We start from the raw sequence: 12,764 nt of genomic DNA on the forward strand, positions 1-12,764 counted from the left end.
ATTATTAATACTGCTAGTGGTATTAATTAGTAGAATAACTCTAATGATTGATATTGATAATTGATACTAGTACTTAGTTTAAAAAGTAATTATCAAAATTATCACTTTTATTAATGAAAACGGGTAAACTACAACTATTGATACCCAATTAATTTTTTACATGTTTGATATTGACATTTATACCTTTCTGATTTTTCACTACAATTTTACTAACATTTTTCCATTAGTACTTATTAAAATAAACAATACATATGCGTGGAACATGCATTCTATTCAGGTAAATTCTCAAGCAATATTATTTTTATTCTATATCTGTCCATTATTCCTCTCTCCTCTCTCTCTCTCTCTCTCTCTCTCTCTCTCTCTCTCTCTCGCAAATTCTATTAATATATATACTTGATGCTATTCTCGAATATTCTGTTGGTACTAGTATTTTACTAGTAATCACATTAGAGTACCAGGAGAGTTAAATATCTTGCAATTCATGGACTTGGTCCAACTATGCTTTAAACTTTTCGTATATAATTACGAAGTCCATCGACGATCTCTATCTATCAAAGGATAAGAATAAATTACGTACAAGATAGTCGGTGTGTTCCTTAGAGAAACAGTTCTACGGTTAGGATTAAGTGATTAAAAGGTGGTTCCACCAATGGTGGAACAGTGAAGAGCGCTCGGTGTATTCGCATAAGTGTATACATCGCCTCACTGTAAAACTGCTTTTGAAGTTAAATATAGTGAACTGTTTTATAATATGGAAGTATAAGCGTGGCTATCGTCCTACACCACGAGTATCATGATTTACAATCAGTATTAACGAGTCACCACCGATACGGATCGTTTAATCTAATCTGATCTAATTACCAAACAGTTTCCCGAACGAAATCCACTCGAGCTTCGTCATTTTAGAGAGACAAGAAACTAGACGTCAATCTGCGAAAGGAGGCAATCTAAATTCAGAGGTCATTGGCGCACGTACATACGTACATACATACGTGGTGTAGGACGATTCGGAATTAATTAATTCGGCTGCATCGGGCAGCAGGCGCAGGAAAACGCACGTTGTGAGTTTTATACCGTGTAAGCGCGAACACATACATACTGCTCGCCAGTAGACATACATATACGTGTATATATGTATTGTTATGTTATTGCCTAATAATTACGAAATAGACCGTTATGACAATTATAATTCATATTCCTTCTTTCTCCCCTTCCCCAGAGTCGTTCGTCCGAAAAATTGTCCGTTCTAACGTAAGTTGCATCTCGAATCAATTCAGCGTTCGTTCGGCACAGCTTTTACAGGTGATGGTCGCTGTATACCAGTCGCTGAACAGTCCTCAGTAAATGATTCTTTCAGAAAAGTATTGAAATAATAAGACTTTGAAATAATAAATTGCGAATTAATTGTATTTTTTATGATCTAATTTTCATAAAGATTTTATTACAATATCATTTTTTAATTTAAAAATGTAATTACATTAAATTAATACGACGTAGTGAATTACGTCAGTGTTTGTCAGTGATTATAACTATGCTTTTGAAACGACCGCGATAAATAAAGAAAGCTATCAACGTCAAGTGATATCAAAAGGATTATCGATATTAAGGATGATTACATTAATTATATCATATTATCGGTAGATCGGTTTATAATCATTAAAAAGTTTTTCATGTCACATTTCATTTGACACGCGATTCGATAATAAAGTCGCAACTTTGATGTATTCGTCATCGCAAAGATCTAATTATATATCGCGACATAAAATGGATTTATTTTCTTCTCTCTTTCTCTTTCTATTCTCTTGCGTCTTCTGTCTTTTTTGCCTCTCTTTCTCTACTAGAGATAAATATTCTATATTCATAATTTTAGAAAGATTTTTCTTCGAACTTGTACATTAGAATTTTGATTTTTTTTTTTTTTACTAGAATCAAACATCCCTATCTTAAATTGCATTAGAGTTCAAGCACGATCGGGGCAGCGATATTGATAACATATATAGTTATCAGTGTCACTGTAGAAATTTAACGCGTGATTTTTTCCTCATTCACGAGTAAACCACGCCGGGAACAACATAGTAATGTTGATAATAATAAGCAATATTTAAATTGATCGTGATCATCGCGAAAGGTGCAATTAATAAAAGACTCAAGAATACGGATGATATCGATTCAACAAGAACCTGCTGTCCCAGGTGAGTCTCTTAAGAAAAAGTATTGCGTTATTATACCAATTTTAAACGAATTTTTGTAACATATTGACTATTTTTTTAATTTTTGTATTTAAATATACAAAAATTGAAAAGAAATGAGAGGCGCCAAGTTCATATAAAAAGTATCATCATAAAAAACACAACTACTTCTTTTTAATACCTACATAAAAAAAGATTTACAAAGTGTAGTCGGATAACTTGAAAATATGACTGAAGTGTTCTGCTGTACAAAAATAAATTTAGAAGCATTTAAAAACTTTAAAAATCAAAAATGTGAATTACGTTTGGATTGTATTAAAGTTTCGATGTTCCTTTATGCATTAAAGTGACGTGCTAGATAATTGTGTAGACATCGCTCAAAGAAAAACGAAATGTTTCTGACAAAATTATGTCGAAAAAATATAAAAAATTTAAAACATTGTTACTAATTTTGTTTTAATTTGCGTGATTACAATTGTGAAGTCTTTGTAATAACTTCACATCGATAAAATTAATTTGCTACTTCTGAAAAATTATCGTAGTGAGATTGGAACTTCATCAAACTTAATACGCAATGTTAGCGTTTATTTGTTACGCTACATTGATAAGTATTTTTGTGCTCCGGACAAATGGGATAAATAATGAGGCACTTGCATCTAGAGAATGGTGGGAAACCACATTAATTTATCAGATCTGGCCTAGAGGATTTCAAGACAGTGACGGTGACGGTGAGGGTGATCTAAAGGGTAGGTTTTTCATCTACTATCACAAATGGAAAATTAAAATTATGTTAAGATATTGCCGATTGGATATATAAATATATATACTGAGAGAGACATAAAAAGGCATTTTTTTCTTACTAAAATATTTCGACATTGTTGCATCGTTTATTAAGTAATTTTTTAAGAACGTACAATGTATTATATTCTATATTTAAATTTATTTAACGCATTTTTGTTCATAGGTATTATTAGCCGACTCGATTACATAAAAGATCTTGGAATCGAGACGATTTGGTTGAATCCTATTTATCTTTCACCGTTAATTGATTCTGGATTTGACGTCTCCAATTATACGGACATACATCCTGTTTTCGGAAATTTAAATGATTTTGATAATTTGGTGCAAGAAGCGCACGACCGAGGTACAAAGTAGTAAACAATAGTTTAAATTGATATACAGCTGGAAGTTTATGACGTTTTCAATTTTTCATTATAAAAAAAAGTTCCAACAATTTTTTTCTTTTAATCTTTGTAAATATACATATAACACCTAATTATATATTATATTATAAATAATATTTCCGGTGTTTAGTATATTTTATTATTTTTTTAATTATGATTATTTATTACAATGTTATTGTCAATCGTTTTAGGATTGAGAGTCATTGTGGACATTATTCCTAATCATTCCAGCAATCAGCATGAATGGTTCAAGTTATCGGCAAAAAACATTAAACCGTACACTGATTATTACATCTGGGCAGATGGTAGCATCGATAAGACTGGCAAAAATATTCCACCAAATAATTGGGTATATTTTTCTCCATTTCGATTAGTTTTTTAACTTTAATATATACAATCTATTAATTAGGTTGTTTTTACGAAGATCAATAGTTGAAAATTTTTTTTAACAAAATTGTGTACAAAATTTTAGAAAAAAAAAGACATTGACTCTTTACAATTGATGAATTTTTTAAATATTTAATTTACCAATAACGATAAAAAGATTTTAGTGATACAAATATACCGTTTCATATCTTTTGTATAGACAAGCATTTACGGAGAAGACTATAAATGGTCATTGCACGCTGCAGAAGAATCTGCATGGACATGGCATGATGAAAGAAAACAATGGTACTATCATAAATTTCATAGTTCTCAACCAGATTTAAATTTGAGAAACGAGAAAGTGATCAAAGAATTAATGGTAATATAAAATTTTAACTAAATATTGTAACATTTGCTGAAGTTTTTAGAAATCCAAATTAAAAAAATCTAAATATAGATTAAAAAAGATTGAAAGAATTATAACAGAATATGATTAATTTTCTTGCATTATAATAATTTGCACTTTTCAAATGATTTAATATACAAGTATAAAGCCTGGAAAAACATTTTCTAACAATTTAATTATTTATACATTTTTAATTTAAATTTACAATAATTTTGCTTCAAGCTTAATTAATCAAAATAGTTAACACGTAAATTTTCATTTAAAAAATAAAAGATCCTTGAATAATTCTTATCCTTTGTAAAATAATCTACAAATAATTTTTTTCTACAAACAGGATATATTTGACTTTTGGCTGAAAAGAAATGTCGATGGTTTTCAAATTAATTCAGTGCCTTATTTTTTCGAAGACGAAGCTCTAAGAAATGAACCCTTTGACGAAAGGGGCAAATACACTTTTGGTCTTCCTGAAAGTACTGCTCTTCTCTATACATTTCGTGAACATATTGATAACTGGGTATCGGAAAATAATGCTCAGTCAAAGTATGAGATTTCTAAAGATACCTTTAAAATTTTATTTCTTTTTTTTTCATCTAATATTTTTGTTAATATATTATTATTAATTACCGTTAAGATTAATCCAATTTAATGCATTATTAGATTGTTAATCGCGGAATCGTATGATAATTCTGATGACAATTTAATGGCGTATTACGGCAATGGCACGCACAAAGGGATCGCACCGTTTAATTTTAAATTCATCGCACGTATTCACAACAGCACCGATGCTAATTTGACTAAGCACGTCTTGGAGACATGGCTTAAACGTCTTCCAAAGGACACCAGAACCAATTGGGTGGTACGGATTATAAAAATAAATAATGATAAATTAAAATGAATTTTAAATAAACTGAAAAAAATGTATATTGTTTATCTTATAATTGACTTATACTTATATCGTTTCTACTGTTAAAAACAAATTTACTTTACTTTACTGAAAACCTTATTTTTTATAATATAGCTTTCAAATCATGAAAATTCGAGAGCAACTTCAAGAATTGGGCTTAACCGAATCGACGGTCTTCACATGCTTAGTCTACTCTTGCCTGGGCAAGCGTATACGTACTATGGTGATGAAATAGCCATGTTAGATACGGATGTATCTTGGAGAAGTACCATTGATCCCTTAGGTTGTGCCAAAGGCAAAGATGAATATGAATATTTCTCGAGAGATCCAGCGAGAACTCCCATGCAATGGAATTCCAAAATTTCAGCTGGTTTCTCTACGAATAAAAACACTTATCTCCCTGTTCATCCTAAGTATATTGACAGAAATGTAGAGATACAACAAAGAAATAAAAGAAGTAATTTGAAGACGTACAAGGAACTGGCTATGCTAAGGAAAGATCCAGTTTTTACTGACGGAGATTATGAATTTGCAAGTTTGAATGATGAACAAGTTCTCGTATTAAAAAGGTTAACTGCTATAAATATTTCTATAATATTAGATAAAATATATTAAAAAACAAATATCAACAGAATGCCAATTAAAATAAAGTCTTCTAAAATAGAATAGAATAATTTTCTCAATAGCAATTTAGATATTTTTACAATTATATACTTTCTTTGAAAATTAATAGCTCATATTTTTCTATAGTATTTTTTTTAAGTTACTTAATATTTTTTACCTTAATTTATATTATATTTGTAAATTATTTAATTTTTTACAAAATTTATATAAAAATCAAAAATTTTTAATTATTTTTTTATTGATGACCAGATCTCTGGAAAATCATCCGATATATATTATTGTGATTAATTTGAGTCTATGGCCACAGAAAGTTAATTTGACTTCAATTTATGCTAATTTGAGAGATACTTTGGATGTCGCGGTGGCTTCTAGCATTGCATTTCGCATCACGTAAGTACAAATATCCAGAATATTAACGTAAAATGTAAAAAAGAACAGTTCTCCAAATATTTTATCACTTTTGTATAAATTTATTTTACTAAAGAGGAAAGGACAATTGCATTAAGTCTTAAGATTGATTGTAATTAAATTTAAAGTTTCATTATCTTTGAAGCATAAACATAACAAAGAAAAAACTTCTTTATACGATAAAACCGCAAATTATCCTATAAATCGGTATATATTTTCAGAGATACTGTTTCAAGAGATAATTTTGAATTGACAGCAAATGCTGCGGTTGTATTAAAAAGCGACGAACAAAAACAGACAACAGTTACCACAAGTATTTATATATTTAATATATTAATATGTATAAATATATATCAACATAAATTTATTAATTTATATTAATATATACTGAAGTGAACACACATTAATTTTGATGCATATTAATAACTTTATTCCACCAGAATAATCAACATTGATTATTGGAAATATCATTTTAGCGAGCGAAAGTACGACAAAAGAAGAAGAGAGCTCCACCACAAAGTCCACAACAAAATCAGATCAAAAAGACAAGCCTGACGGTGCAATGTCGAGTTGCACCCCTGCATTATTGTTAATAATAAGCAGCATTGTAATATCGTGCAGATTTTGAAAATAATGTAGAAGATAAGAAGCGAGATACGATAAAAAGTAGAACTAGATATAAAGCTTAATCGGACATAGAGTGTTTTATATCTTTTATCTATTTTAACTAATTTAATTTAATTTTAAATAATTAGATTGATTAGCGATTAAGTTTTCTGGTCAATTACTAGCTATGTTCTGATTTTTCATGCAACAATGGTCACATTCAAATAAGTCGTCTGTCTTCTTATCGCAATATTTCTCAAAACAATGCTTATTTTTTAAGATATTTGTATATTATATGCGTTTATTATTTATCTTTTAAACCACCTTGTTCTCGTTTAAAAGAAATGTTAAAAAAAAACAGACTTCATGAAACAGCAAATCCTTATTAGTCATAGAAATCCATAAATGGATACGCGAAAAAATGCGTAGAAAAAAGGAGAATCCTCGATTCGCGTCGGGAGTTCGTAGAATGTGACCATTGCAGCAACCTACATTGATCTACGAGTATGTATGACCAATCGCGGTGTTGATCAAATGCGGAGCGAATGTGCTTGATCCGTGCAATAGATCGATCAGACGGCCGTTGTCTTATATGTTCTTACCAGAAACAAAGGATAAAGTCCTTTGTTAAAGTCTTTTATCTCTCCATCGATATAATTAACCTTTTACTATTCGCAACCTTTCATCTCTTATCTCATTAATATCGAAAGTAACGACAACTTTATGTGGCGACAAACGTATTAATTTTATCCATCGACTTTGTAGAATCGATTTCTTTCACACAATAAACACTGTTTCTCGATAAAAATTTGAGTTCATAAAAAAACAGGGTAATAACTAGTTAAATGATCAAATAAACTCAAAAAATTAATAACTTTTAGCTTAATTTAGCTAATTTTTAACGAGTTAATTTGTAACTTCAACTAGTTGTTTTTAAAGTGCGTCAACTTTAACTTATTAATTTTTTTTCTCTAAGTAAGTTAAAAATTTACCTGTGTTAGAAAACATTATACAAAAATAAAATGTTTCAATATAAAAAACAATTTGTTTGTATATTTCACATTAATTTATAAAAAGCATTAAATCTATTTGACTTATATAATTGTTTTATTATTTAAAGTAATCTAGTTTTTTTTTAATTATGACATTCTAATTTAAAATATAAGTAATACTTTTCAAAATAAACTTTTAATTTAAGTCAATTAAAATTTTGATTTTGATTTTTAACTGATTGTGAGTTTTCGTTCATGCCGTAAAACTTATAATTTTTAAAATATTTTAAAATTTTAAAACTTCAAAAAATAAAATGTTATGAGCCATTAATTTTAACTTGATTTAGTTAACAAAAATTTGTTAAAGCTTACTCAACCCTAACAAAATATAATAACATAATGGCATGTGACACAGATTTAAATACGTCAGCACAAAAAATAAAGCCAACCATTGTTCCGTTGGCAGGTTGTCAGTTGAAAAGGATCTGCGGGCTTCCTACAGCAATTTCATGTTACGAAGAATATCATGAAACCGGTTTGCTCACCCTAATAGCCTGGGTCCTTAACCTTCTCGCAAAGACAATGATTTAACTGTAGTGCGCCGAGCTCGCGAGATAAGCCCATGCACTTTTCAACATTCTGCACGCGTCGCGAATATAAATTCTCAAGAAGTTAGATTCCAACAGAAATTGCGCCGGCTAATTGCGAGAAATTATGTGTGTAAGATATTAAACGGCTGCCACTCTTTATCGTTAACATCAAAGTTAAAGCTGCACTGAAATTTATTGTACTTTGTCGTGTTTTACTAACAAAATAAATAATTCTTTTTTATTTTTTTTATCTACATAATAAGACGACTTAAACAATGTTGCATTAATGGCATAAAACATATTAAGTCACTCGGTTTATCTCGTACATCGTACATCGTCATATTATATGCCAAAATTCAAATGATTAAATCTGTCAAAATAAAGCTCATTTTCAGAGTATAGAGCGCATACATTTTTTTAAAGTCATTTAAACCTTTTAAACCTCTGTATAAAATATTTTTTAAATAAAATAAAAGTTAGAGAGAATCCAATAGAAATTAAATATTTTTAAAATAAAATAAAAATTAGAGACTCCAATAGAAATCAAAATTTTACAATCTTTTGATTCGCGAAAGAGCTAACTTTTACTCGGTCCGTATAAAGGAGAAAAAAATCTTCGTGTGAATAACCTGGCATTCCAAATGTAGCGGTCAAGGTAAAGAGAATGACACTTGTACATTATAATTGTACAATATTTTCTACGTTTTTCTTCCCTTTTTACTTCAAGTGAAAATTATTACGTTTCATATTATTTTTATTTTATTTATAAACGTTGGAATAAGGAAGAAACGGATCTTATACGCACGATACGCAAGCACTTTCTCCGATAATAAAATTCGTCTCCGATGTTGCGTCTTTGAGGCAAATTCCTATCATATATTAGCACATCAATTTGTCGCGCCAGCTCTCAGATTCCTTCTTATAGGTATCAATAAATTCCGATTATTTATTTCCGGCATCTGGTTACTTAGAATGAATTAATGCAAGCACCACACAAAAATATCTGCATAATTACGAATTGACTTAATGGATCTGCTCATTTTACTTGCACTTTCTATTTTACATATTATATACGCATTACGGTAATTTACTTTATTGCGGAATTTTAGCGAAACGCACGAAATATCGGAGAAATTTAGTATCTTGGACAAAGTCGTGGAAAAGTGATGTTTGTACAAATTTTTGTAAAGAAACAATTTCTAGATTGTTAAAGTAGGATTATTAAATCTGTTAATGTATTTTGAAGGAAGCGAAAGGAAGAGAAGAAAAATTATATCAAAAATAAAATATTAATACTTGTTTTAAAATAAGAATAGTATTTCATATCTACTGATCCAGCTAGCAGGGTTCAATAAACCAAAATTAATTATGTATCGATGTTTTACAAGGTATTTCGCGCGCGCATGTGTATACCGCGTTTTACTTTAAGTCTGCAGTAAAAATTCATCCTAGAAATGTTAATTCGATCAGAGGATGATTGTTTCCACGATATCACCATTATATGCGATATTTCATCTTCTCTACTCGGTGAAACCTTGTTTACGAATGTAAGTGACACGGTAATGATGAACCGATGATCGAAAAATAACGAATCGACTTAACTTCGCTCGTATAAATTTTCAGATTGAGCGTGCCAATTAATTTCCTCAATCTTGCTAGTCTCCTGCCTATACGAGAGATATTCATCAAATATTCTACAGTGAGAAAAAAACGTTAATTTGTCTAAAATTTTCAACGTAAATAAAATTTTTTTAGTTCAACTATTTATGTATTTAATTCAAATACATCAAATACTTGACTTGAATTTAAGCATTTATATATTTAATTAAAATACATTAATACTTCAATTGAAAAAATTTAATTAGGTTGAAAATTTTAGTCAACAACTTTTTTTTCTCATTGTAGAGTTTTCTCATCTCAACAAACACAAAGTTACAATTATTTAAATGTTTCTTTGTGTTTGCTGGGATAATGCAAATTAGCCTAATCTAACAACTCATCCTGGTATATTTTGGACTGTAAATCTAATCTAATCCTAATCTCTCTCTCTCTCTCTCTCTTTGAAGTAATGTAATTATCGAGTTTATGTCTTCATCCGTTGTGAAGATATCTTTACGTTTCGCATATCTGTAACAGTAAAGCGAGCAGGAAACGAGTGCACTCTAAACGGCGCATAAATATTCATATCAATCCGCTGACATCTTGAGGAACTGCCTTACGTCAACGGCATGCGAAGAGCATATAGCTGCTACTGGAATGGCAACAAGCATGCTTGAAAATTTGTGTGGGTTTCAGTGTCTTTCTCAAGCCGGATTTGCTACAACAAGACGTTCCGTGTTCAACAAGGTTTATACACATTTTACCTTTAGAGATTCTCTCATTAATGCAAAATGCAAAAGCGTTGAGGATGTAGTCATTTTGAAATTATTAGCGATTGAATTGAAAAGAGGAACTTGCTGCATGATGATGAAACACAGGTACGCTGAGTGGCGACGATGTTCGTCAAGAAATTAAAGAAAAAACTGAAATTTGAGAAATTTTTACAAGAAAAAAAGAAGCATAGATACATAAGGAAGAGGAGCCCGTTGCGATTAAGCAAAGTCAAGTCCAGGGCTTGAATATTTCGCGATAAGTTTTTAGATCTTTACCATATAATTAAGATAATGTAAAGCAATCGGTATGTCTCAGAGATAGGCGCGATCGTGAAGGTGTCCTCAAGAAATCTCAACTTTAGCCGATAACATGAAACCGTGCTTGAAAAAAGCAAAAAGACAGAAAGTGAAGAGATGAAGAAAAAGAAAAAGTTGAACGTCGAAAAATTTCAGGAAGTAAAATTCAAAAAAGGGGTCGCGAATTAAAACGTAAGCATTCGAGGAAGAATGCTACACAGAATGGTCGATACAGGGTCAAAGGTATTTCGATTCGAGTTATCTCACGATATTCTTTATTCTTGTAGCGTCAGAGGTAGCCTGATTCGCGATATTCAACATTCTCTTCGACGTTCTTTTTGATATTCATGCGCTCTCGTTAGTAGACAGGCAGTCGTATAAATAAAATGCAAATAGATGAATAAGAAATACAGATAATTCTTTATATAGAAAAATGTATAAATTCTTATCTCCTCGGCTGTTCTATGTTCCGCAAAGATTACAGGTTCAACTTATTTAAATACATTTTCATTAAATTTTTAACATAGAATATTTTCTTCTTCATACATTATATTATTAATATAATTATTAGGTATAAAAATGATATAAGGTTATTAATTACATCAAAATATGTATAGTATATGTAATAATAATTATATATAAAATTAGAAATCAAGTAGTAAATAATAAAAAATGAGATGCCTATCAAGAGAGGTGCAATACATTGCTTATTAAATGTACGTAGCATATAAATAAGTAGCGAACGTGTATCAAGTATTCATGAGACATTAAACTGACTTCTATTTCTTTAGATATTCTTAGACGGAAGATTGTTTTATCAAAGATCATTTTACATAGCTCAAAATGTGGAAATAAAATTTTCTTAAATTAAATTAACTTGATTTAGCCATTTTCAAGCGCATCCTCGCGCTTAAGAGAGAAACATTCTACACATTCGTTAGACACTGATATGACCTATAAATATATGCCAAGACCACAACGTGTGTCATTCTGCAACCAAACAATTTACGCAACATAGACACACGGTAAGTAACTTAAGCAGATTATCTCCCAAAAAGACCTCGCACATATCACAATAAGAATAAAATCTTGCTCGGTATAAAAGTGACTCATTCTTAGTCCGCATTAGCCATCACTAAAATTAAACTTCAACTCAGTTTTTGTAATTTTTTTTACAATTTATTCTTATTTTGTAAAAATAAGAATAGATTTCTCACTTTGTAAAATTACAAAATTTTTTAGAATTTTTTATTAAATTATATTTGCATTTGAATCTATGTGTTATACAATTATATATTATATATTGGTATATTTATTATATTTTATGTAATTAATTATTTTTACAATATAAATCTTTTTTTAAAATAAAGAAATTAATAAAATCATAAATTTTAAATATACAATAATTGATCCGTGCGTTATCATTTAAATTTTCTATTCTTCGTCATCGTTCGAGTCTCACGGCGAGAATGGGAGTAAGCTCTGCGGCTGGCACACACCACAGTGTCTAGCGCTTCATTAATAACGACAAAGCGCATTAAATTTCGACGAGGAAGCTATCTCTAGCAAGTAAATCCGTAAGTTTATTAGGAGCAGGATTTCTCACGGGCTGAGAGATTATACTGAATATGCACAAAGCCTTATAAAAGTCAACTGTGCTTAAACAATCGCACGAGAGACATTGAAAGTTTTCTTCGAATCCAATTAAACGCCATGACCCGTAAGCAATTGATTCTTGTTCATCATTCTGACATCTCGCCAAGAATTCGCGTTGCCACCGCCGTACAACCATATATGAAGAACTTACTTGAATTAATCGGGAT

General features: G+C 30.0%; 1 protein-coding gene and 1 long non-coding RNA gene across 2 annotated transcripts in view; one reads left to right on the forward strand and one right to left on the reverse strand.

Annotated features, from left to right (window-relative positions):
• LOC113004404 overlaps nt 1-12,764 on the reverse strand; it is a 44,601-nt gene that overhangs the window by 6,259 nt on the left and 25,578 nt on the right. The window lies entirely within an intron of this gene.
• LOC105202215 (alpha-glucosidase) lies at nt 2,708-7,609 on the forward strand. The gene is made up of 10 exons (XM_039456892.1): nt 2,708-2,938; nt 3,157-3,336; nt 3,568-3,725; nt 3,963-4,121; nt 4,483-4,688; nt 4,806-5,004; nt 5,167-5,621; nt 5,926-6,066; nt 6,306-6,397; nt 6,561-7,609. The coding sequence occupies exons 1-10, from the start codon at nt 2,767-2,769 to the stop codon at nt 6,710-6,712; spliced, it is 1,914 nt and encodes a 637-aa protein (XP_039312826.1). The 5' UTR covers nt 2,708-2,766; the 3' UTR covers nt 6,713-7,609.

This window comes from Solenopsis invicta, chromosome 13 (assembly GCF_016802725.1).
Source record: "Solenopsis invicta isolate M01_SB chromosome 13, UNIL_Sinv_3.0, whole genome shotgun sequence".
Classification (NCBI taxonomy): domain Eukaryota; kingdom Metazoa; phylum Arthropoda; class Insecta; order Hymenoptera; family Formicidae; genus Solenopsis; species Solenopsis invicta.

Bases quoted from the DNA above. Each gene is read 5' to 3' on its own strand.
- LOC105202215 (XM_039456892.1), top strand. From the start codon at position 2,767: ATGTTAGCGTTTATTTGTTACGCTACATTGATAAGTATTTTTGTGCTC. The intron at 5,005-5,166 runs GTACGGATTATA...TTTATAATATAG, and splicing joins ACACCAGAACCAATTGGGTG to CTTTCAAATCATGAAAATTC. The intron at 5,622-5,925 runs GTTAACTGCTAT...ATTGATGACCAG, and splicing joins CAAGTTCTCGTATTAAAAAG to ATCTCTGGAAAATCATCCGA.